The 26,808-nt window shown below is 47.6% G+C and overlaps 1 protein-coding gene across 1 annotated transcript in view; it reads right to left on the bottom strand.

Moving 5' to 3' along the window:
- Positions 1 to 350: 350 nt before the first annotated feature.
- The window catches only part of PDK4 (pyruvate dehydrogenase kinase 4), a 55,050-nt gene continuing 28,592 nt past the window's right edge, over positions 351 to 26,808 (bottom strand). The window contains exons 7-12 of the mRNA XM_063921366.1: positions 26,410 to 26,487; positions 25,250 to 25,326; positions 10,705 to 10,803; positions 4,281 to 4,391; positions 3,619 to 3,732; positions 351 to 2,280 (exon numbers count right to left, since the gene is read on the bottom strand). Coding sequence (XP_063777436.1) covers positions 2,152 to 2,280; positions 3,619 to 3,732; positions 4,281 to 4,391; positions 10,705 to 10,803; positions 25,250 to 25,326; positions 26,410 to 26,487 — 608 coding nt within the window. The 3' untranslated portion in view covers positions 351 to 2,151. The remainder of the gene's footprint in view (positions 2,281 to 3,618; positions 3,733 to 4,280; positions 4,392 to 10,704; positions 10,804 to 25,249; positions 25,327 to 26,409; positions 26,488 to 26,808) is intronic.

Here is a 26,808-nt window from a genome sequence, read left to right as displayed (position 1 = left end):
AGCGTTGGAAAACAACTGAACTGCCTGAGTCAGGAGGCGGGGGATATAGGGGACTGGTCCGTTGCATTCTGGGAGGCTGAAAGCTTTGACCTTTGGTGCCAATCCGCTGTTGCCATTGCATATCCCAATGTTTATCCTGTGGATACTGTGGACTTAGAAGAAATAGAGTTATCGACGGTAAGTCTACAATAGCTATATATTTTTCAGTATTTTTTTTCTAAGGGTGCATGGCCACGCCTCCTGTGATTAGGCAACGCCCCTGAAAAGTACCTGTGCCAAACCAGGCTCTCTACTACAGTGACTGTAGTCTACAATGAAACGGTCTTAAAATGCCAAGAAAGAATAGACAATTTCAAATATTTAAAATGTTTGATTTTTAATGAAAACATTGCATAACACAAAGCATAAAGATATTTTACAACACAGGAAGCCTATCTGGTTATGCAAAACAGAGGCAGGTCTCTAGAATGATGGAAGTGAGGTCTTTAATAATAAGTTAAAAATGTATCTAAATTCTTGGAAAATAATTAAAAGGGTAAAAAAATAAAATAAATGGATGGCATAGTGGGGCTCATTCCCTAAATGATGAAATACAGTAAAACGTATAATGGAGACTGATCTGGCCTGACTTAGACATGGCAGGGGTGATACAGGGTGGTACACAAGCCGGGCATGTGTTGTGCCCTTAAATAAAATGGATCTGCACCTGTATTTAGAGTTGGGCACATCGGATATTGATGCTCCAATATGGACCATCAAACCAAAGTGCACAATATACCTGTCACATGTCAGATAGCCGCCCCCCCGGCAGTCTCTAAAGCTTGCATATAAAATGTGCAGTTAGCCAATATAAGGGTGGTCACATGACTTGCATTTGGCACGTGCACTTATACCGCATTCTAGGCTCCAAAAGCCGAACCGCAGTAAAGTAAATGGAAGTCTGATGTGCCCCGGAGGGGGGTAAATAAATAACTAAAAACTTTCCTACCTAACCAAGTCTTACCAACACCCTGAAATGTTGTATCTCAAATCAAAACTTTCATATAACGCAACTTCTCGTATGGTCTGTGTACTTCCAAACCTGGATTCTCACGCATTTGATAAATTCAAAATAAAATAAGCAAACAAAAATCCATTCCGGTTCTTATCACCCTTAATGGAAACACAGAAATATAAAACCATTAGATTACTGTGCCTGTAGACCTTGCGTCACAATAGAATGACCTAGAGTACTAGCAGAGGTTTCCACCATTACCGCCATCCAATGTCTCTGCCTCATTTGACATAGATGTGCGAGTTAAATAATCAGACAGTGACTTCAACACATGTGAGTTTCCATTTGGCAGACTGCTGGAATACATATACGCCATTGAGCGGCCATGGCGAGTACGGTCAGCAGCACAATAATCTACTTTGACTGGTGCAAACATTAGTAACATCTAACATACAGATCTCATGTTACTGCTCCATACAATGCCCTTGTTCTATACTAGATGTTGTATCACAGTATGGAGATGACTAAAACAGAACGATCTGTGATAGCCACCTAGAATATACAATCCGGCCTCTTTGGCAATAGCAAACAAACCTTCTCTAAGACGTGTGTGCTTTACGGGAGAGTGGAATTAATAGGTTTGCAGAATAAAAGAATGTATTGTAGGACATGGACTATCATTGATAGTGGGTAGTGTTCTCGGGCTGGTCAGTCTTAAGTTTGTGGATAAATGTTCTACTGGAAAGTTGATTTTGACAATAGTAAAAGATGGATCCTGGAACACGGAGTCACATGTACAGCGGTAACAAGAAGCGAATTCTGACGCCGCAGATTTCCCAAGCCAATGAATACTCAGCGATCAACATGAGTAGATTTTTGTGTTGTGGTGGTTGTTGTTGACATTGATGCACCATATATAGGTATAATTGAAGAATTGCGAAGATATACAACTACTAGCTACGAAGTTTCCATCTTCTTGTGACAATGGACTGGCTCGTCAGTCTTCAGTGTTGCATCCCCGGCCAGCGCCAGCGCAGTACAGTACAGTACAGTTTGCCTCTCACCTCCTGGCTACATAACACTTGCAGGTAATAGTCCTGTGCAATTAGTGCTTCATCCCTTTCTCCAGCTCCTCGGCAAACCTCCGGGACATCTTCTTACCTCGCCAGGTTCTTTGGCTCTCTGCTTGGAATACACCAGTCGTCGGCTTCCATGCAAATCTTATAGTGTTTCCACGCAGACTTGTTGAAGACCGGCAACCTCTCAATAGACTCCGATGACAATGCCTGTAACAATTCAGACAACACAATAAGTACAACACACAAAAAGTAATTCACAAAAATGCAGCATAAATGCGTTTTTTTGGTTTTTTTTTTTTTTTAATATCTCCCAGGCCTACTTTTTTACCCAAGGAAGCGTATGGACAACATGTACAGGTGTGAAAAACGTTGTAATTTTCTGACAGTAGGAGCTAAATGAATCACGGATGTCCCTCTTCGAGTATGGGCTGCTGAAAGAGGATTGAGCTACTGCACATACTCCAGTTCTTCCTGTTTACCAGGGAAGTTTCATGGCTTATCCCAAGATGGAGAACCAGATCTCTACTGAGCATGTTCAGGTGCCACCTTGTTCTTTATTGTGTTACAGTATCATAGTGGAACACGTCTTCCACTAAGCTTTTGAGAGAATTGCCATCACCTAAAATCCACAAAGCTGTTCCAGCTTCCTTGCACCACTACCCTCACTGGCTGGTCAGCTGTTTGAAACCGTGCTCCGCTCGAGCCAAGCGAGATCACCAGTGTGCATATAACAGCGAGTACGGCTATATCGGTTATCCATCAATAAACCAGTACCACTGGTTAAGTAACTGGGCTGTTCATAGTTTGAGTCTTCCACTGGTTTGTGCCTATAGAACACGTGCACACATATAATTTCCAACATGGGTATGGCCAATACTCAAACATAAGGATGCACCTCACCAATTCTATAGGAAGCAGTGATAACCACAAGGCACTTTTAGACAACCTCAGCTCTGGTCACTGATGAGAGGATTGTCCCGTGAGAGGTGTAGGGACCATAGTACATGATTGTAAAGGAGATGCAGCCATCCAATCAGACGATGCCTTCGCTACACACCTCCTATCCTGCCAATGTGACAGCTGCAAACACTCTTCCCTCCACCTTCTGTGAACCCTGGAGGTTTGGCAGCTGCTCTCAGGTAACACGGAGCAAAGGGAGAGACACAGACTATACTGGCAAAGCACAAGGTTAGGTTGATTTGGAAATAGCCTGAAACCAGCTGAATCAGGATTATGCTATAAAAAAAAATTTTTTTTGTTGTTTTCTTATCTAATATTGCTCTTGCTGCTATCCAGTTCTACGACTGCCAAGGGTAACAGAGCGAGCCACAGAGTTCATTTACTTTCCCCAGCTATTTAATGTATAACGAAGAGCAAAACAAGCCGGGGACCTTTCACAGAAACACCTGGTAACATGACCATTTCATACTTTTCCGGCCTTGGAATTCCAAATGATAACAAAACATCCAAAACACACTTCTTTTATAGAATACTAAAAATACTTTAAAATACTAAAGAAACACAATGATGCAAGAAGTAAATTACCTTTAAGTATATTACGGCATCGGTCCCAAAGCCTTCCATCGAATGCAGCATTAAATCCCCTTGAAAGTACTTTGCATAAAGCCTAGAGATTGGCAAACCGTACCCGAAACCAGCCTGAAAGATCAAAAGCATGATCAGCGAGCTATTATTGGTTTTACAGCAGAAACTACCAGTATCTGTGAATTCCAGACAACGTCCGGCACGCCAGCTGCTGTGGAACTACATATCCCAGCATGCCCCACCACAGATTCAGCATTCCCTAACATTAAAACTGGGACAGGGCATACTGGCATGTGTAGTTCCACAGTAGATTGTGTGACAGACGTTATCTACCCCTGGTCTAGAATAACAAATTCTCACGTACCCTTATGCTATATACTTTTATAGTATACAAAAAAAGCCTTCTGTTTCTGGAGTGCAGTAGTGAAGCGATTTCTGGCCCCTTCTCAGCACCCCTATTCCAGATGAATACTATGTTTATACACAGAGATGGTTCCCGACTACAAATGACAATTCATTAGTGTTAGAACAGAGACGTAATGTGTCAGGGAGGGAGATAGGCTGCAAGGAGGCAGCTGAGCCTCATTACACAGGAAAGAGATCGCCCAGTTACTAAATAAATGACGTAACCCCAGGACAAGCATGGAAAACAAGTCACTTACCAGTGGCGCATTGCGTGAATTGTCCATCATAGGCCGTGGCGCAGTGGAATACATATAGCTAAACAAACGTTCAATTTTTCTTAAAGGAACACCTCCTCCATTGTCCGAGATCTAATAAAGGATGGATAAGTCAGGTCATGGAAAAAATAAGATTTTACTTACCGGTAAATTTATTTCTCGTAGTCCGTAGTGGATGCTGTGGACTCCGTAAGGACCATGGGGAATAGACGGGCTCCGCAGGAGACATGGGCACTTTAAGAAAGAATTTGGATACTGGTGTGCTCTGGCTCCTCCCTCTATGTCCCTCCTCCAGACCTCAGAGAAACTGTGCCCAGAAGAGCTGACAGTACAAGGAAAGGATTTTGGAAATCCAGGGCAAGACTCATACCAGCCACACCAATCACACCGTATAACTTGTGATAAACTTACCCAGTCAACAGTATGAACAACAACAGAGCATCAGATCAACCCTGATGCAACCATAACATAACCCTTATTTAAGCAATAACTATATACAAGTATTGCAGAAGAAGTCTGCACTTGGGACGGGCGCCCAGCATCCACTACGGACTACGAGAAATAGATTTACCGGTAAGTAAAATCTTATTTTCTCTAACGTCCTAGTGGATGCTGGGGACTCCGTAAGGACCATGGGGATTATACCAAAGCTCCCAAACGGGCGGGCGAGTGCAGATGACTCTGCAGCACCGATTGAGCAAACACAAGGTCCTCCTCAGCCAGGGTATCAAACTTGTAGAACTTTGCAAAGGTGTTTGAACCTGACCAAGTAGCCGCTCGGCAAAGCTGTAATGCCGAGACCCCTCGGGCAGCCGCCCAAGAAGAGCCCACCTTCCTTGTGGAATGGGCCTTAACTGATTTAGGCAGCGGCAATCCAGCCGCAGAATGAGCCTGCTGAATCGTGTTACAGATCCAGCGAGCAATAGTTTGCTTTGAAGCATGCGCCCCAAGCTTGTTGGAAGCATACAGGATAAACAAAGATTCTGTTTTCCTGACCCTAGCCGTTCTGGCTACATAAACCTTCAAAGCCCTGACCACATCAAGTAACTCGGAATCCTCCAAGTCCGTTGTAGCCACAGGCACCACAATAGGTTGGTTTATATGAAAGGATGAAACCACTTTTGGCAGAAATTGTGGGCGGGTTCGCAATTCTGCTCTATCCGCATGGAAAACCAGATAAGGGCTTTTATGTGACAAAGCCGCCAACTCCGACACACGCCTAGCCGAAGCCAAGGCTAGTAGCATGACCACCTTCCACGTGAGATATTTCAATTACACCGTTTTGAGTGGTTCAAACCAGTGGGATTTCAGGAAACTCAACACCACGTTAAGATCCCAAGGTGCCACTGGAGGCACAAAAGGGGGCTGAATATGCAGCACTCCCTTTACAAACGTCTGAACTTCAGGCAGAGAAGCCAGTTCTTTTTGAAAGAAAATGGATAGGGCCGAAATCTGGACCTTAATGGAACCCAATTTTAGGCCCAAAGTCACCCCCAACTGTAGGAAGTGAAGGAAACGGCCCAGCTGGAATTCCTCCGTAGGGGCATTCCTGGCCTCACACCAAGCAACATATTTTCGCCATATACGGTGATAATGTTGAGCCGTCATGTCCTTCCTAGCCTTTATCAGTGTAGGAATGACCTCATCCGGAATGCCTTTTTCTGCTAGGATCCGGCGTTCAACCGCCATGCCATCAAACGCAGCCGCGGTAAGTCTTGGAACAGACAGGGCCCATGTTGCAACAAGTCCTGTCTTAGAGGCAGAGGCCACGGGTCCTCTGAGCATTTCTTGCAGATCTGGATACCAAGTCCTTCTTGGCCAATCCGGAACAATGAGTATTGTTCTCACTCCTCTTTCTTATGATTCTCAGCACTTTGGGTATGAGAGGAAGAGGAGGAAATATATAGACCGACTGGACACCCACTGCGTCACCAGTGCGTCCACAGCTATCGTCTGAGGGACTCTTGACCTCGCGCAACACCTCTGTAGCTTTTTGTTGAGGCGGGATGCCATAATGTCCACCTGTGGCAGTTCCCACCGACTTGCAACCTGTGTGAAGACTTCTTGATGAAGTCCCCACTCTCCCGGGTGGAGGTCGTGCCTGCTGAGGAAGTCTGCTTCCCAGTTGTCCACTCCCGGAATGAACACTGCTGACAGTGCGCTTACGTGATTCTCCGCCCAGCGAAGAATTCTGGTGGCTTCTACCATCGCCACCCTGCTCCTTGTGCCGCCTTGGCGGTTTACATGAGCCACTGCGGTGATGATGTCTGACTGAATCAGAACCGGTTGGTCGCGAAGTAGGGACTCCGCTTGACGTAGGGCGTTTTATATGGCCCTTAGTTCCAGGATGTTGATGTTAAGGCAAGTCTCCTGACTTGACCACAGACCTTGGAAATTTCTTCCCTGTGTGACTGCCCCCCACCCTCGGAGGCTTGCATCCGTGGTCACCAGGACCCAGTCCTGAATGCCGAATCTGCGACCTTCGAGAAGGTGAGCACTCTGCAGCCACCACAGGAGAGACACCCTGGCCCTGGGGGATAGGGTGATTAACCGATGCATCTGAAGATGTGATCCGGACCACTTGTCCAGCAGATCCCATTGAAAGGTCCTCGCATGGAACCTGCCGAAGGGAAAGGCCTCGTATGATGCCACCATCTTTTCCCAGGACTCACGTGCAGTGATGCACCGACACCTGTTTTGGTTTTAATAGGTTTCTGACCAGTGTCATGAGTTCCTGAGCCTCCTCCATCGGGAGATAAACCCTCTTCTGGTCTGTGTCCAGAATCATGCCCAGGAAAGGCAGACGAGTCGTAGTAATCAACTGCGACTTTGGAATATTTAGAATCCAGCCGTGGTGTTGTAACACTTCCAGAGAGCGTGCTACGCTGATCAGCAACTGCTCTCTTGACCTCTCTTTTATGAGGAGATCGTCCAAGTATGGGATAATTGTGACCCCTTGCTTCCGCAGGAGTACCATCATTTCCGCCATTACCTTGGTAAATATTCTCGGTGCCGTGGAGAGACCAAACGGCAACGTCTGAAATTGGTAATGACAATCCTGTACCACAAATCTGAGGTACACCTGATGAGGTGGATAAATGGGGACATGAAGGTATGCATCCTTTATGTCCAGAGACACCATAAAATCCCCCCCTTCCAGGCTTGCGATGACCGCTCTGAGCGATTCCATCTTGAACTTGAACCTTTTCAGGTATATATTCAGGGATTTTAAATTCAATATGGGTCTGACCGAACCGTCCGGTTTCGGTACCACAAACATGGTCGAATAATAACCCTTTCCTGGTTGAAGGAGGGGAACCTTGACCACCACCTGTTGAAGATACAATTTGTGAATTGCAGTTAACACTATTTCCCTCTCTAAAGGGGAAGTTGGCAGGGCCGATTTTAAGTATCGGTGAGGGGGCATCTCTTCGAATTCCAGCTTGTATCCCTGAGACACAATCTCTATTGCCCAGGGATCCAACTTGGAGTGAACCCACTTGTGGCTGAAATTTCGGAGACGCGCCCCCACCGGGCCTAGCTCCGCCTGTGGAGCCCCAGCGTCATGCGGTGGATTTAGTGGAAGCCGGGGAGGACTTCTGCTCCTGGGAACTAGCTGCGTTGTGCAGCTTCCTTCCTCTGCCCCTTCCTCTGGCAAGAAAGGACGCACCTAGGACTTTGACTTTTTGTGATCGAAAGGACTGCATTTGGTAATACGGTGCTTTCTTAGGCTGTGAGGAAACATGGCAAAAAATTTGACTTTCCAGCAGTAGCTGTGGAGACCAGGTCCGAGAGACCCTCCCCAAACAATTCCTCACCCTTGTAAGGTAAAACCTCCATGTGCCTTTTTGAGTCGGCATCACCTGTCCATTGCCGAGTCCACAGGACCCTTCTGGCAGAAATCGACATAGCATTTATTCTAGAGCCCAGTAGACTAATGTCTCTTTGAGCATCTCTCATATATAGGACAGCGTTTTTTTATATAACCCCAGGGTCATTAATATAGTATCCTTGTCTAAGGTATCAAGTTCCTCAGATAAGGTATCCGTCCATGCTGCTACAGCACTACACACCCAGGCCGACGCAATTGCCGGCCTTAGTAAGGTACCTGAATGTGTATAAATGGACTTCAGGGTACCCTCTTGCTTTCTATCCGCAGCATCTTTTAGGGTGGCTGTATCCTGTGACGGCAGGGCTACCCTCTTGGATAAGCGTGTTAAAGCTTTGTCCACCCTAGGGGAGGATTCCCAGCGTAACCTGTCCATTGGCGGGAAAGGATACGCCATAAGCATCCGTTTGGAAATCTGCAGTTTATCTGGAGATTCCCAAGCCTTTTCACATAACTCATTTAGCTCGTGTGAAGGGGGGAAGGTCACCACCTGCCTTTTTTCCCCATACATATGAACCCTCTTGTCAGGGACTGGGGTTTCCTCTGTGATGTGCTATAATCATATAACGGATGGTTTTAGCCAATTTAGGCTGTAACTTTGCATCATCGTAATCGACACTGCAGTCAGAATCCATGTCGGTATCTGTGTCAACAATTTGGGATAGTGGGCGCTTCTGAAACCCTGACGGCCTCTGCGACATAGGATCAGGCACGGGCTGAGACCCTGACTGTCCTAAGGCTTCAACTTTATCCAACCTTTTATGCAAGGAATTAACATTATCAGTTAAAACCTTCCACATATCCATCCAATCAGGTGTCGGCGGAGACACCACATTCATTTGCTCCCGCTCTGTTTCTACATAGCCTTCCTCGTCAAACATGTCGACACAAGCGTACCGACTCACCACACACACAGGGAATGCTCTTTTTGAAGACCGTTCCCCAACAAGGCTCTTTGGAGAGACAGAGAGAGAGTATGCCAGCACACACCCCAGCGCTATATAACCCAGGAATAACACAGTAACTTAATGTTAACCCAGTAGCCGCTGTTATAATGATTTTTGCGCCTAATTATGTGCCCCCCCTCTCTTTTTACCCTCTTCTACCGTGTATCTGCAGGGGAGAGCCTGGGGAGCTTCCTCTCAGCGGAGCTGTGGAGAAAAAAAATGGCGCTGGTGAGTGCTGAGGAAGAAGCCCCGCCCCCTCAGCGGCGGGCTTCTGTCCCGCTTTAATGTACAATATTTTGGCGGGGGCTCATACATATATACAGTGCCCAACTGTATATATGCAAAACTTTTGCCAAGAGGTCCTAATTGCTGCCCAGGGAGACCCCCCTGCGCTCTGCACCCTTACAGTGACCGGAGTATGTGGGTGTGTGTGGGAGCAATGGCGCACAGCTGCAGTGCTGTGCGCTACCTCAGTGAAGACTGGAGTCTTCTGCCGCCGATTTCGAAGTCTTCTTGCTTCTTATGCTCACCCGGCTTCTGTCTTCCGGCTCTGCGAGGGGGACGGCGGCGCGGCTCTGGGATCGGATGATGAGGGTGAGATCCTGTGTACGATCCCTCTGGAGCTAATGGTGTCCAGTAGCCTAAGAAGCAGGACCTATCTGCAGAGAGTAGGGCTGCTTCTCTCCCCTCAGTCCCACGATGCAGGGAGTCTGTTGCCAGCAGAGCTCCCTGAAAATAAAAAAACCTATCAAAATACTTTCTTATAGCAAGCTCAGGAGAGCTCACTGAACAGCACCCAGCTCATCCGGGCACAGATTCAAACGGAGGTCTGGAGGAGGGACATAGAGGGAGGAGCCAGAGCACACCAGAGTCTAAAATTCTTTCTTAAAGTGCCAATGTCTCCTGCGGAGCAAGTCTATTCCCCATGGTCCTTACGGAGTCCCCAGCACCCACTAGGACGTTAGAGAAACAGAGATGGTTGTATTTGTGCCAATCAAACTAACAGGACAAAATGGCAGCCATTTCAGTGATCGCGTCTGAGCAACACCCACACATGTTCTTATGCTCCGCCGACACAAGCACGTGGATCGGCAGCTATTCCGCCGATCCACGTGCTTTTCGGCAAGTCGAATTCATCGACTTATCTAAAAATGTAGGGATATATTGAATAGGTCTAATCAGGAATCGACCTTAAAAAGTCGAAAACTGCCGTCTTTTCGACAGACGGCAGTTTTCGACTTCAATTGAATATACCCCTTTGTATCTTAGAAACTCAAAAAATATATCACCTAGGTTCTCCCCGTGTCTGTGTTAGGGAATTTAGGGGTCTATTTACTAAACCTTGGATGGAGATTACATCCCAGCCAAATCAGCACCTGTCATGCCACAGTCTGGGTTTGTAAAATGACAGTTAGGAGCCGATTGCCTGGTACTTTATCTCCACCCAAGGCTTAGTAAATAGACCCCTTAGACTGCAACCTTCAATGGGGCAGGGACAAAAGTGAGTGGCATATATTCGGTTCAGGGCGACGCAATTGGTGGCACTATGTACATAACGGATAACAGGTACCTTAATAGTAAGGTCTTCTTTTCCTAGGACGACATTGACTTTAACAGGTGGCAGAGAAGGGCTGTCCTCATGACTCTCAATAGTGGCCCGCATGGCGTTCTGTAGACACAGCAAAACATAACATACAGTAAGTAAAACAAAAACATACATTTACAGAAGTTTCTATCCATCTCTTTAAAAGTACATGTGTGATTGGAGCTTCGGAAAGAACCTAGGGCTAGAACAGCCAGAATTGATCTCTGTGGTGTCATTATTGACATATAAAAGTCTGCGAGGCCAAGCACTAAATTTAGCAATCATCCGTCAACCACAAGTCAGTAAATCAGCGTTTCACTGGTGTTACTATAGGGACGGTATACAATATGGAGTGCTCCGCGAGACAACCACTGAAGCGGGTGGACTGGATTGTACCTGAAACAAACACATTACTAACAAAACAAAAAAAAATTTATTCTAGAAGCAGCATTTTCAATCAGGTAGTTGATATTTTGTCAATTATTCATTTCTATTTAAACCTTGTCCTTCATTACCATATCCTCCCACAGATTTCTCCACGCTCCTGCAACAACATCTCTAATAAGCTTGCCTGGCCTCTGAAATATCACACTTAAACTTTATAGGGACCTACTGTATATTTAGTATCATATTGCCTAAATAATTTTTTAACCAATGCATCACATTGGGGCCAATTTATCTACTTGTGGGATTACCCCAAAAACACCCATTTGTGCAGGTTCCCTGCACATATTAAGTATCACCCCAATGTACCATGCAGGGAACACAGCAGATAATAAGAATTTACTCACCGGTAATTCTATTTCTCGTAGTCCGTAGTGGATGCTGGGAACTCCGTAAGGACCATGGGGAATAGCGGGCTCCGAAGGAGGCTGGGCACTCTAGAAAGATTTATGACTACCTGGTGTGCACTGGCTCCTCCCACTATGACCCTCCTCCAAGCCTCAGTTAGGACACTGTGCCCGGACGAGCTGACATAATAAGGAAGGATTTAGAATCCCGGGTAAGACTCTTACCAGCCACACCAATCACACCGTACAACTCGTGATACTATATCCAGTTTGACAGTATGAAAACAACTGAGCCTCTCAACAGATGGCTCAACAATAACCCTTTAGTTAACAATAACTATTTACAAGTATTGCAGACAATCCGCACTTGGGATGGGCGCCCAGCATCCACTACGGACTACGAGAAATAGAATTACCGGTGAGTAAATTCTTATTTTCTCTAACGTCCTAGTGGATGCTGGGAACTCCGTAAGGACCATGGGGATTATACCAAAGCTCCCAAACGGGCGGGAGAGTGCGGATGACTCTGTAGCACCGAATGAGAGAACTCCAGGTCCTCCTCAGCCAGGGTATCAAATTTGTAGAATTTTGCAAACGTGTTTGCCCCTGACCAAGTAGCTGCTCGGCAAAGTTGTAAAGCCGAGACCCCTCGGGCAGCCGCCCAAGATGAGCCCACCTTCCTTGTGGAATGGGCATTTACAGATTTTGGCTGTGGTATGCCTGCCACAGAATGTGCAAGCTGAATTGTACTACAAATCCAGCGAGCAATAGACTGCTTAGAAGCAGGAGCACCCAGCTTGTTGGGTGCATACAGGATAAACAGCGAGTCAGATTTTCTGACTCCAGCCGTCCTGGAAACATATTTTCAGGGCCCTGACAACGTCTAGCAACTTGGAGTCCTCCAATTCACTAGTAGCCGCCGGCACCACAATAGGCTGGTTCAGGTGAAACGCTGACACCACCTTAGGGAGAAATTGGGGACGAGTCCTCAACTCTGCCCTATCCATATGGAAAATCAGATAAGGGCTTTTACATGATAAAGCCGCCAATTCTGACACTCGCCTGGCTGAAGCCAAGGCAAATAACATGACCACTTTCCACGTGAGATATTTCAGATCCACGGTTTTTAGTGGCTCAAACCAATGTGATTTTAAGAAACTCAACATCACGTTGAGATCCCAAGGTGCCACAGGAGGCACAAACAGGGGCTGAATATGCAGCACTCCTTTTACAAAAGTCTGAACTTCAGGTACTGAAGCTAGTTCTTTTTGAAAGAAAATCGACAGAGCCGAGATCTGTACTTTAATGGAGCCTAGTTTTAGGCCCATATCCACTCCTGCTTACAGGAAATGCAGAAATCGACCTAGTTGAAATTCCTCTGTTGGGGCCTTATTGGCCTCGCACCATGCAACATATTTTCGCCATATGCGGTGATAATGCGTTGCTGTAACATCTTTCCTGGCCTTAATAAGCGTAGGAATGACTTCTTCCGGAATACCCTTTTCCTTTAGGATCCGGTGTTCAACCGCCATGCCGTCAAACGCAGCCGCGGTAAGTCTTGGAACAGACAGGGCCCCTGCTGTATCAGGTCCTGTCTGAGCGGTAGAGGCCACTGGTCCTCTGAGAGCATCTCTTGAAGTTCCGGGTACCACGCTCGTCTTGGCCAATCCGGAACCACGAGAATTGTGTTTACTCCTCGCTTTCTTATTATTCTCAATACCTTTGGAATGAGAGGCAGAGGAGGGAACACATAAACCGACTGGTACAGCCACGGTGTCACTAGGGCGTCCACAGCTATCGCCTGAGGGTCCCTTGACCTGGCGCAATATCTTTTTAACTTTTTGTTGAGACGGGACGCCATCATGTCCACCTGTGGTTTTTCCCAACGGTTTACCAGCATCTGGAAGACTTCTGGGTGAAGTCCCCACTCTCCCGGGTGGAGGTCGTGTCTGCTGAGGAAGTCTGCTTCCCAGTTGTCCACTCCCGGAATGAACACTGCTGACAGTGCTAGTACATGATTCTCCGCCCATCGGAGAATTCTTGTGGCTTCTGCCATCGCCATCCTGCTTCTTGTGCCGCCCTGTCGATTTACATGGGCGACTGCCGTGATGTTGTCTGACTGGATCAGCACCGGCTGGTGTAGGAGCAGGGGTTTTGCTTGACTTAGGGCATTGTAGATGGCCCTTAGTTCCAGAATATTTATGTGAAGGGAAGTCTCCTGACTCGACCATAGTCCTTGGAAGTTTCTTCCCTGTGTGACTGCCCCCCAGCCTCGAAGGCTGGCATCCGTGGTCACCAGGACCCAGTCCTGTATTCCGAACCTGCGGCCCTCTAGAAGATGGGCACTCTGCAGCCACCACAGTAGAGACACCCTGGTTCTTGGAGACAGGGTTATTAAGCGATGCATCTGAAGATGCGATCCGGACCACTGGTCCAACAGGTCCCACTGAAAGATTCTGGCATGGAACCTGCCGAAGGGAATTGCTTCGTAAGAAGCCACCATCTTTCCCAGGACCCGTGTGCAGCGATGCACTGATACCTGTTTTGGTTTCAGGAGGTCTCTGACTAGAGATGACAACTCCCTGGCTTTCTCCTCAGGGAGAAACACTTTCTTCTGGACTGTATCCAGAATCATACCCAGGAACAGTAGTCGTGTCGTCGGAACCAGCTGTGACTTTGGGATATTCAGAATCCAGCCGTGCTGGTGCAGCACCTCCTGAGATAGTGCTACTCCCACCAACAACTGTTCCTTGGACCTCGCTTTTATTAGGAGATCGTTCAAGTACGGGATAATTAAAACTCCCTTTCTTCGAAGGAGTATCATCATTTCCGCCATAACCTTGGTAAATACCCTCGGTGCCGTGGACAGTCCAAACGGCAGCGTCTGGAATTGGTAATGGCAATCCTGTACCACAAATCTGAGGTACTCCTGGTGAGGACGGTAAATGGGGACATGCAAGTAAGCATCCTTGATGTCCAGGGATACCATGTAATCCCCCTCGTCCAGGCTTGCAATAACCGCCCTGAGCGATTCCATCTTGAACTTGAATTTCTTTATGTACGTGTTCAAGGATTTCAAATTTAGAATGGGTCTCACCGAACCGTCCGGTTTCGGTACCACAAATAGTGTGGAATAATAACCCCGGCCTTGTTGAAGTAGGGGTACCTTGATTATCACCTGCTGGGAATACAGCTTGTGAATTGCCGCTAGCACCGCCTCCCTGTCTGAGGGAGCAATCGGCAAGGCAGATTTTAGGAACCGGTGGGGTGGGGACGCCTCGAATTCCAGCTTGTACCCCTGAGATACTATTTGCAGGATCCAGGGATCCACCTGTGAGCGAACCCACTGATCGCTGAAATTTTTGAGGCGACCCCCCACCGTACCTGGCTCCGCCTGTGGAGCCCCACCGTCATGCGGCGGACTTGGAAGAAGAAGCGGGGGAGGACTTTTGCTCCTGGGAACCTGCTGTTTGTTGCAGCCTTTTTCCCCTACCTCTGCCTCTGGACAGAAAGGACCCGCCTTTTCCACGCCTGTTTTTCTGGGTCCGAAAGGACTGAACCTGATAAAACGGCGCCTTCTTAGGCTGTGAGGGGACATGGGGTAAAAATGCTGAGTTCCCAGACGTTGCTGTGGAAACTAGGTCCGAGAGACCATCCCCAAATAATTCCTCACCCTTATATGGTAACACTTCCATGTGCTTTTTTGAATCTGCATCTCCTGTCCACTGGCGAGTCCATAAGCCTCTCCTAGCCGAAATGGACAATGCACTTACTTTAGATGCCAGTCGGCAGATTTCCCTTTGTGCATCTCTCATATATAAGACTGAGTCTTTTATATGGTCTATGGTTAACAGGATCGTGTCTCTGTCTAATGTGTCAATATTTTCTGACAGTTTATCTGACCACGCAGCGGCAGCACTGCACATCCAAGCTGACGCAATAGCTGGCCTAAGTATAATGCCTGTGTGTGTATATACAGACTTCAGGATCGCCTCCTGCTTTCTATCAGCAGGTTCCTTGAGGGCGGCCGTATCCGGAGACGGTAGTGCCACCTTTTTAGACAAACGTGTGAGCGCTTTATCCACTCTAGGGGGTGTTTCCCAACGTGACCTATCCTCTGGCGGGAAAGGGAACGCCATTAGTACCTTCTTAGGAATTACCAATTTTTTATCAGGGAAAGCCCACGCTTCTTCACACACGTCATTTAATTCATCTGATGGGGGAAAAACTACGGGTAGTTTTTTCTCTCCAAACATAATACCCTTTTTTGTGGTACCTGTAGTTGTATCAGAAATGTGTAACACCTCTTTCATTGCCTCAATCATGCAGTGAATGGCCTTAGTGGGCATCAGGTTAGACTCATCGTCGTCGACACTGGTGTCAGTATCAGTGTCGACATCTGGGTCTGCTTGAGGTAGCGGGCGTTTTAGAGCCCCTGACGACCCATGTGACGCCTGGGCAGGCACGAGCTGAGAAGTCGGCTGTCCCACATTTGGCATGTCGTCAATTTTCTTATATAAGGAGTCTATACGTGCACTCATTACTTTCCATAAGCCCATCCACTCAGGTGTCTGCCCCGCAGGGGGTGACATCCCTTCTAAAGGCATCTGCTTCGCCTCCACATCATTATCCTCATCAAACATGTCGACACAGCCGTACCGACACACCGCACACACACAAGGAATGCTCCGAATGAGGACAGGACCCACAAAAGCCCTTTGGGGGGACAGAGTGAGAGTATGCCAGCACACACCAGAGCGCTATATAATGCAGGGACTAACTGAGTTATGTCCCCTATAGCTGCTTTTTATAATATATATATATTGCGCCTAAATTTAGTGCCCCCCCTCTCTGTTTTTACCCTGTTCTGTAGTGTAGACTGCAGGGGAGAGCCAGGGAGCTTCCTTCCAGCGGATCTGTGAAGGAAAAATGGCGCCAGTGTGCTGCAGGAGATAGCTCCGCCCCTTTTCCGCGGACTATTCTCCCGCTTTTTTCCATATTCTGGCAGGGGTATTTTCCACATATATAGCCTCTGGGACTATATATTGTGGAGTTTTTGCCAGCCAAGGTGTTATTATTGCTTCTCAGGGCGCCCCCCCCCCCAGCGCCCTGCACCCTCAGTGACCGGAGTATGAAGTGTGTATGAGGAGCAATGGCGCACAGCTGCAGTGCTGTGCGCTACCTTGGTGAAGACAGATGTCTTCTGCCGCCGTTTTTCCGGACCTCTTCTTGCTTCTGGCTCTGTAAGGGGGACGGCGGCGCGGCTCCGGGACCGAACACCAAGGACTGGGCCTGCGGTCGATCCCTCTGGAGCTAATGGTGTCCAGTAGCCTAAGAAGCCCAATCCGTCTGCAAGCAGGCGAGTTCGCTTCTTCTCCCCTTAGTCCCTCGCTGCAGTGAGCCTGTTGCCAGCAGGTCTCACTGAAAATAAAAAACCTAAACTATACTTTCTTTCTAAGGGCTCAGGAGAGCCCCTAGTGTGCATCCAACCTCGGCCGGGCACAAAATCTAACTGAGGCTTGGAGGAGGGTCATAGTGGGAGGAGCCAGTGCACACCAGGTAGTCATAAATCTTTCTAGAGTGCCCAGCCTCCTTCGGAGCCCGCTATTCCCCATGGTCCTTACGGAGTTCCCAGCATCCACTAGGACGTCAGAGAAATCTCCATACCTGCCGCAGCCTATCCTTTAATAATTCCCCTTTGAAAGAGTTTGGTGTACAATACTACCCAACTAGATGTAAGCAACATACAAGCTGTCCTGGGTCCCCTACTTGTCAGACATGCAATAAATGCATAAAACAAACTAAAAAGTTGGCGTCTGTTCTAAAAGCCCAAGGGGTATATGCTATTGCGGTAGAATTGCCGCAAATGTCGAAAAACGGGGCATTTTCGACACCAAAAAAATATTCGACAATGCAATACAGTACTTTGACAAAAAACCTGCCGTTTCAGATTTGACTTTTTGCAATTCGACATTTACTCAAATTCGACATGTCTGCAATGGTAAAAATGCTGCTTTTCGACAAAAGTATATTCAATTGAAGAATGTCGATTCGACAACAGTGCTTTTCGACAGTCAATTTCAGTCCGCCTCATTTTGCTGACGAAATCTAATAAAAAATTTTAAAAACATGTTTTTTTTGTGTTTTTTTTATTGCCAATAGCATATCTATTTATATTAGAAGGGATTATGTACTTGGTTTATCTATTTAGGAGGCACAAGTATTATTTATACATTTTTTAAAAGAACGTTTTTGTTTTTTTACGGACTAAAATAATATGGAGAGATCAGAGCATGTTTTTCAGTGGGAATGGGTTAAAAATCGTGAAAAAAAAACCCCGTGGGGTCTCCCCTCCTAAGCATAACCAGCCTCGGGCTCTTTGAGCCAGTCCGGATTGTAAAAATACGGGGGGGGGGGAATTACAGGGGATCCCCCGTATTTTCACAACCAGCACCGGGCTCTGTGTCCGGTCCTTGTGCAAAAAATACGGGGGACAAAAGACGTAGGGGTCCCCTGTATTTTTAACACCAGCACCGGGCTCCACTAGCTGGAAAGATAATGCCACAGCCGGGGGGACACTTTTATACCGGTCCCTGCGGCCGTGGCATTACATCCCCAACTAGTCACCCCTGGCCGGGGTACCCTGGAGGAGTGGGGACCCCTTAAATCAAGAGGTCCCCCCCCCCCCCCCCTCTCCAGCCACCCAAGGGCCAGGGGTGAAGCCCGAGGCTGTCCCCCCCCCCATCCAAGGGCTGCGGATGGGGGGCTGATAGCCAAGTGACAAAAATAAAGAATATTGTTTTTTTGTAGCAGAACTACAAGTCCCAGCAAGCCTCCCCCGCAAGCTGGTACTTGCAGAACCACAAGTACCAGCATGCGGGGGGGGAAACGGGCCCACTGGTACCTGTAGTTCTACTGCAAAAAAAATACCCAAATAAAAACAGTACACGCACACCGTGATAGTAAACTTATATGACTTCTTCCTCAGAGAAGTCGCATAAGTGTATGGGCACCTTAAGCCAAAAAAGGACAAAGCACCGGGTAGTAACACAGCGTGGCAAATCACTGTACTAGTTATTGAAGAGGGAAAACCACGTGTGAGTTCTGACATAAATTACTGGTGCTCAGCCATATATTATTATGCGAACCCCCAAGTGTCTTTGTGCCAGAGCCCCCATAATAGGTCATTAAAAAGTGTTTTTCACAACCACCGCATTGGGATCTTAGGACAACGGTACAGCAACACGACGTGGCGCTCCCTGATTGGCTGAAGGGACCCTCTGTGACAGGAGTCACGGGGGGTCCCGGCATTCGGGGAAAGGGGTCCCATGTGTAAACATGGGACCCCTTTCATTGCGTGGTCCAGCTTTTTCGTTTTATTTTTTTGCCAAGTATGTGGATTACAAAAAAAGAAGAGGACAGATCTACACTGGATTTTGGAGAGTATAATTTTATTTTCAGGTACCCCGTGGATTCTACTTGGAGAAGTGGACCGAGTCGGCGTGTGAACATAGGTAAGTATGTGTGTTGGCGTGCATGTATGTAATAAAGTATTTCCCTTGAACCGCCCAGGTGGCAGATCGCATACGATATATTGTATGAGATCCTTTCGCATACGATGTATCGTATGCGATCCCAGCCATGCCTGTGGGATCAGACATATCTATAGTGCAGTAATTCCGATAAAGGAGCTTCAATCCGATGCTCACGGGACCGCGCATCGGATCGGAGGTAAAGCATATGCGATTTGCCCGTTTTAATCCGAGTTATCGGCCCGAAACGTCTGAATCGGATGAAGTCAGGCAAAATCGCACTAGTGTATGGGCACGTTTTGAAGTCCACATAAAAATTCGTTTTTAGTTAAGATCAGATAGTCCTATTGTGTGATAAAGGGCCAGAGATTAAGCACCAGCATAAACTTGGCTTGCCTACTGTTTAATGACCTCATAAACTAGCCTTTGGTAGCCGTCTCTTTGAATGCACAAGTAAAGTTTTTGCATTTCAGTATTTCTGAGTAAAAATAAGATTTTACTCACCGGTAAATCTATTTCTCGTAGTCCGTAGTGGATGTTGGGACTCCGTAAGGACCATGGGGAATAGCGGCTCCGCAGGAGACTGGGCACAACTAAAGAAAGCTTTAGGACTACCTGGTGTGCACTGGCTCCTCCCACTATGACCCTCCTCCAGACCTCAGTTAGGATACTGTGCCCGGAAGAGCGGACACAATAAGGAAGGATTTTGAATCCCGGGTAAGACTCCTACCAGCCACACCAATCACACCGTATAACTCGTGATACTATACCCAGTTAACAGTATGAAATATAACTGAGCCTCTCAACAGATGGCTCAACAATAACCCTTTAGTTAGGCAATAACTATAAACAAGTATTGCAGACAATCCGCACTTGGGATGGGCGCCCAGCATCCACTACGGACTACGAGAAATAGATTTACCGGTGAGTAAAATCTTATTTTCTCTGACGTCCTAAGTGGATGCTGGGACTCCGTAAGGACCATGGGGATTATACCAAAGCTCCCAAACGGGCGGGAGAGTGCGGATGACTCTGCAGCACCGAATGAGCAAACTCTAGGTCCTCCTCAGCCAGGGTATTAAACTTGTAGACTCTTGCAAAAATGTTTGAACCCGACCAAGTAACAGCTCGGCAAAGTTGTAAAGCCGAGACCCCTCGGGCAGCCGCCCAAGAAGAGCCCACTTTCCTCGTGGAATGGGCTTTTACAGATTTAGGGTGCGGCAGTCCAGCCGCAGAATGTGCAAGTTGAATCGTGCTACAGATCCAGTGAGCAATAGTCTGCTTAGAAGCAGGAGCACCCAGCTTGTTGGGTGCATACAGGATAAATAGCGAGTCAGTTTTCCTGACTCCAGCCGTCCTGGAAACATATACATTTCAGGGCCCTGACTACGTCCAGTAACTTGGAATCCTCCAAGTCCCAAGTAGCCGGAGGCACCACAATAGGTTGGTTCACATGAAAAACTGATACCACCTTAGGAAGGAATTGGGAACGAGTCCTCAATTCCGCCTTATCCATATAAAATACAGATAAGGGCTTTTGTATGACAAAGCCGCCAATTCTGATACACGCCTGGCCGACGCCAAGGCCCACAGCATGACCACTTTCCACGTGAGGTATTGTAGCTCCACGGATTTAAGTGGCTCAACCCAATGCGACTTCAGGAAATCCAACACCACGTTGAGATCCCACGGTGCCACTGGAGGCACAAACGGGGGCTGACTATGCAGCACTCCCTTAACAAAAGTCTGAACTTCAGGCAGTGAAGCCAGTTCTATTTTGGAAGAAAATCGATAGAGCCGAAATCTGGACCTTAATGGAACCCAATTTTAGGCCCATAGTCACCTCTGACTGTAGGAAGTGCAGAAATCGACCTAGCTGAAATTCCTCCTTTGGGGCCTTACTGGCCTCACAGCACGCAACATATTTCCGCCATATGCGGTGATAATGGTTTGCGTTCACTTCTTTCCTAGCTTTAAATAGCGTAGGGATAACTTCCTCCGGAATGCCCTTTTCCTTCAGGATCCGGCGTTCAACCGCCATGCCGTCAAACGCAGCCGCGGTACCTCTTGGAACAGACAGGCCCCCTGCTGCAGCAGGTCCTGTCTGAGCGGCAGAGGCCATGGGTCCTCTGAGATCATTTCTTGGAGTTCTGGGTACCAAGCTCTTCTTGGCCAACCCGGAACAATGAGTATAGTTCTTACTCCTCTCCTTCTTATTATTCTCATTACCCTGGGTAAGAGAGGCAGAGAAGGGAACACATACACCGACTGGTACACCCACGGTGTTACCAGAGCGTCCACAGCTATCGCCTGAGGGTCCCTTGACCTGGCGCAATATCTTTTATAGCTTTTTGTTGAGGCAGGACACCATCATGTCCACCTGTGGCCTTTCCCAACGGTGTACAATCATTTGGAAGACTTCTGGATGAAGTCCCCACTCTCCCGGGTGGAGGTCGTGTCTTCTGAGAAAGTCTGCTTCTCAGTTGTCCACTCCGGGAATGAACACTGCTGACAGTGCTAACACATGATTTTCCGCCCATCGGAGAATCCTTGTGGCTTCTGCCATCGCCATCCTGCTTCTTGTGCCGCCCTGTCGGTTTACATGAGCGACCGCCGAGGTTGTTGTCTGACTGGATCAGCACCGGCCGGTGTTGAAGCAGGGGTCTAGTCTGACTTAGGGCATTGTAAATGGCCCTTAGTTCCAGAATATTTATGTGTAGGGAAGTCTCCTGACTTTTCCATAGCCTTGGAAGTTTCTTCCCTGTGTGACTGCCCCCCAGCCTCGAAGGCTGGCATCCGTGGTCACCAGGACCCAGTCCTGTACGCCGAATCTGCGGCCCCCTAGAAGATGAGCACTCTGCAGCCACCACAACAGCGACACCCTGGCCCTTGGAGACAGGGTTATCCGCCGATGCATCTGAAGATGCGACCCGGACCACTTGTCCAACAGATCCCACTGGAAGATCCTTGCATGGGACCTAGCGAATGGAATTTCTTCGTAAGAAGCTACCATCTTTCCCAGGGCTCACGTGCATTGATGCACCGACACCTGTATTTGTATTAGGAGGTCTCTGTCTAGAGACGACCACTCCTTGGACTTCTCCTCCGGGAGAAACCCTTTTTATCCTGTTCTGTGTCCAGAACCATACCCAGGAACAGTAGACGCGTCATAGGAACCAGCTGCGACTTTGGAATATTCAGAATCCAGCCATGCTGTTGTAGCACTTCCCGAGATAGTGCTACTCCGACGAACAACTGCTCCCTGGACCTCGCCTTTATAAGGAGATCGTCCAAGTACTGGATAATTATTTCGGCCATTACCTTGGTAAATACCTCGGTGCCGGGGACAGACCAACGGCAACGTCTGGAATTGGTAATGACAATCCTGTACCACAATTTTGAGGTACTCTTGGTGAAGAGGGTAAATAGGGACATGCAGGTAAGCATCCTTGATGTCCAGTGATACCATGAAATTCTCCAGGCTTGCAATAATCGCCCTGAGCGATTCCATTTTGAACTTGAACCTTCGTATATAAGTGTTCAAGGATTTCAATTTTAGAATGGGTCTCACCGAACAGTCTGGTTTCGGTACCACAACATTTTGGAATAGTAACCCCGGCCTTGTTGAAGGAGGGGTACCTTGATTTCACCTGCTGGAAGTACAGCTTGTGAATTGCCGCCAGTACTACCTTTCTCCGAGGGCAGCAGGCAAGGCTGATGTGAGGTAACGGCGAGGGGGAGTCGCCTCGAACTCCAGCCTGTATCCCTGTGATACTACTTGCAGAACCTAGGGATCCACCTGTGGGCAAGCCCACTGGTCCCTGAAGTTCCCGAGACGCGCCCCCACCGCACCTGTCTCCACCTGTGGAGCCCCAGCGTCATGCGGTGGACTCAGAGGAAGCGGGGGAAGATTTTTGATCCTGGGAACTGGCTGCTGGTGCAGCTTTTTCCTTCTTCCCTTGTCTCTGTGCAGAAAGGAAGCGCCTTTGACCCGCTTGCTTTTCTGAAGCCGAAAGGACTGTACCTGAAAATACGGTGCTTTCTTAGGCTTTTGTGAGGAAACCTGAGGTAAAAAAATTTCTTCCCAGCTGTTGCTGTGGATACGAGGTCCCAGAGACCATCCCCAAACAATTCCTCACCCTTATAAGGCAGAATCTCCATGTGCCTTTTAAAGGCAGCATCACCTGTCCACTGCCGGGTTTCTAATACCCTCCTGGCAGAATGGAGATTGCATTAATTCTGTATGCCAGCCGGCAAATATCCCTCTGTGCATCCTTCATATATAAGACGACGTCTTTAAAATGCTCTATGTTAGCAAAATATTATCCCTGTCTAGGGTATTAATATTATCTGACAGGGTATCAGACCACGCTGCAGCAGCACTATTTAAGCAGAGGCAATTGCAGGTCTCAGTATAGAACCTGAGTGTGTATATACAGACTTCAGGATAGTCTCCTGCTTTTTATCAGCAGGCTCCTTCAAGGTGGCCGTATCCTAAGACGGCAGTGCCACCTTTTTTGACAAACGTGTGAGCGCCTTATCCACCCTAGGGGATATCTCCCAACGTGACCTATCCTCTGGCGGGAAAGGGTACGCCATCAGTAACTGTTTAGAAATTACCAGTTTCTTATCGGGGGAACCCACGCTTCTTTACACACTTCATTCACTCATCTGATGGGGGAACAAAACACTGGCTGCTTTTTCTCCCCAAAAATAAAACCCCTTTTATGTGGTACTTGGGTTCATGTCAGAAATGTGTAACACATTTTTCATTGCCGAGATCATGTAACGGATGTTCCTAGTGGATTGTGTATATATCTCAACCTCGTCGACACTGGAGTCAGACTCCGTGTTGACATCTTTGTCTGCCATCTGAGGTAACGGGCGTTTTTTGAACCCCTGATGGCCTTTGAGACGCCTGGGCAGGCGCGGGCTGAGAAGCCGGCTGTCCCACAGCTGTTACGTCATCCAGCCTTTTATGTAAGGAGTTGACATTGTCGGTTAATACCTTCCACCTATCCATCCACTCTGGTGTCGGCCCCACAGGGGGCGACATCCCATTTATCGGCCTCTGCTCCGCCTCCACGTAACCTTCCTCATCCAACATGTCGACACAGCCGTACCGACACACCGCACACACACAGGGAATGCTCTGACTGAGGACAGGACCCCACAAAGTCCTTTGGGGAGACAGAGAGAGAGTATGCCAGCACACACCAGAGCGCTATATAATGCAGGGATTAACACTATAACTGAGTGATTTTTCCCCCAATAGCTGCTTGTATACATATATTGCGCCTAAATTTAGTGCCCCCCCTCTCTTTTTAACCCTTTGAGCCTGAAAACTACAGGGGAGAGCCTGGGAAGCCGTCTTCCAGCTACACTGTGAAGAAAAAATGGCGCCAGTGTGCTGAGGGAGATAGCCCCGCCCCTTTTTCGGCTGACTTTTCTCACGCTTTTTTATGGATTCTGGCAGGGGTAATTTATCACATATATAGCCTCTGGGACTATATATTGTGATGATTTGCCAGCCAAGGTGTCTTATATTGCCCTCAGGGCGCCCCCCCCCAGTGCCCTGCACCCATCAGTGACCGGAGTGTGAGGTGTGCATGAGGAGCAATGGCGCACAGCTGCAGTGCTGTGCGCTACCTTGGTGAAGACAGAAGTCTTCTGCCGCCGATTTTCCGGAACACTTCTTGCTTCTGGCTCTGTAAGGGGGCCAGCGGCGCGGCTCCGGGACCGAACGATCGAGGTCGGGTCCTGTGGTCGATCCCTCTGGAGCTAATGGTGTCCAATAGCCTAAGAAGCCCAAGCTACCACCAGTTAGGTAGGTTCGCTTCTTCTCCCCTTAGTCCCTCGCTGCAGTGAGTCTGTTGCCAGCAGATCTCACTGTAAAATAAAAAACCTACATATACTTTCTTTCTAGGAGCTCAGGAGAGCCCCTAGTCTGCATCCAGCTCAGCCGGGCACAAGATTCTAACTGAGGTCTGGAGGAGGGTCATAGTGGGAGGAGCCAGTGCACACCAGGTAGTCCTAAAGCTTTCTTTAGTTGTGCCCAGTCTCCTGCGGAGCCGCTATTCCCCATGGTCCTTACGGAGTCCCAGCATCCACTTAGGACGTCAGAGAAATAGTAATTTGCCCGTATTAATTGTCCAAGATAAAATCACATACACGTTATACGGTTTTGAACATTAGTTTGGTCCGTACCTTGAAGAGTTCAAACAGCATGTGGTAGAGATGAGAAGGAACGTAGACCATACTTATGGGCTGCCCAGGTGCTTTTCCTACATAAAAAAATAAAAAAGTTTTACAATAAACCTAGCACAAAGTCAAACGCTTATCTATGGTGCTTCTAGTGCTGCACTCACTTAACAATTGTTTTATGGTAAGTCAAAAGGTTGCACTCCAGTGTTGAGAAACTTGACCGTTCTGGCCTGTCCAACCAAGAATACATAGGGAACAACGGGGCAGATGTATTAAGCCTGAAGAAGTGATAAAGCAGTGATAAGTGCAAGGTGATAACGCACCAGCCAATCAGCTCCTATATGTAATTTCAGTTAGGAACAGATTGGGTGGTGCGTTATCACCTTGCACTTATCACTTCTCCAGGCTTAATACATCTGCCCCAATGATACCTGTATAGTCGCCACACAAGTTATGAACACCACAACCTAAAAGCACATTTTCAACTGATATGGTCAAATCCTTAAAGATCCACAACCATCAAGGACAGTGATTTCTAAAATCAGTCCTCAAGGCATCCTAACAGTCCAGGTTTTAAGGAAAGCAATGGCTAAGCACATATGGGTAAATCAAATTACCTGTAGCACTAACGAAGTCACCTGTGCTGAAGCTTGGGTATCTGTATAACCTGGACTGCTAATATGCCTTAAGGATTGACTTTGGGAACCTCTGACCTTAGTGCAACCCCGACAGCTGTTACATGCAGGAGCTTTTCCTAGCGTTCTGCCAACTGCGTAATACATAAATCAATGTAACTACCAGTAAAGGCTGGCAGAGGGGTAATGTGAGCAGGAGAATGAGACACAAGCTGCAACCTCTTGATTGTGAATTTCGATAAATCCTCTCCCCTCATCCCAACAGCCCCCCAGAAAGTGACGTTAGGATAGGGGGAAGGGGTACACGGTAACACAGTCATTCTCTAGGAGGTAGCGCAGCTTTAAGATATCGGGTTGCAATGTCCTGAAGGAGTGGAATCATTTCACTTTGGCACATTTGCTGTAGTTTATAAAGCTGGGCCAGCAAAGAGGAAATAATAACCACGTGCAGTAACCAATATGCAGCATCATCGTTGTTTCTGGGCCAGAATGGAGTACAGATAACCGTTCTTTATGTAGGGAGCTTACCGTTTGTCTGTTCTACTTTCAGCTCAGGGGAAGCTAAGTAATACTGGTCACATAGCATCTTGGCATTCTCAAAGGCATCTGAAATAGATTAATGCAGTATGTATTTAGTGTTAAAGGCATCTGCAAGACCGTCTCATATGGGTGAGTGTTTAGTAGGGTGTGAGTAGCTTATTTTCTGTAACCAAGGTAGAAGTGAAATAAAAAAAACAAACACAACACATGGTGCTGGATGTAATGAGTTCGTCCGTTGGCATGGTTATGCCTTGTAAAAAATTGCCCCTTTAAAAAAAAAAAAAAACATCAGAGTTCAGCCGGCATTCGGCACGTCTGGTGTACTCGGACTCCATCACACCCGGCCCAAGAAAAGAAACGGATAACTTGCTAGAGATCTTGATATTT

The sequence above is a fragment of the Pseudophryne corroboree genome, chromosome 5 (genome assembly GCF_028390025.1).
Source record: "Pseudophryne corroboree isolate aPseCor3 chromosome 5, aPseCor3.hap2, whole genome shotgun sequence".
NCBI lineage: Eukaryota > Metazoa > Chordata > Amphibia > Anura > Myobatrachidae > Pseudophryne > Pseudophryne corroboree.
This window is presented reverse-complemented; position numbering and strand designations above follow the sequence as displayed.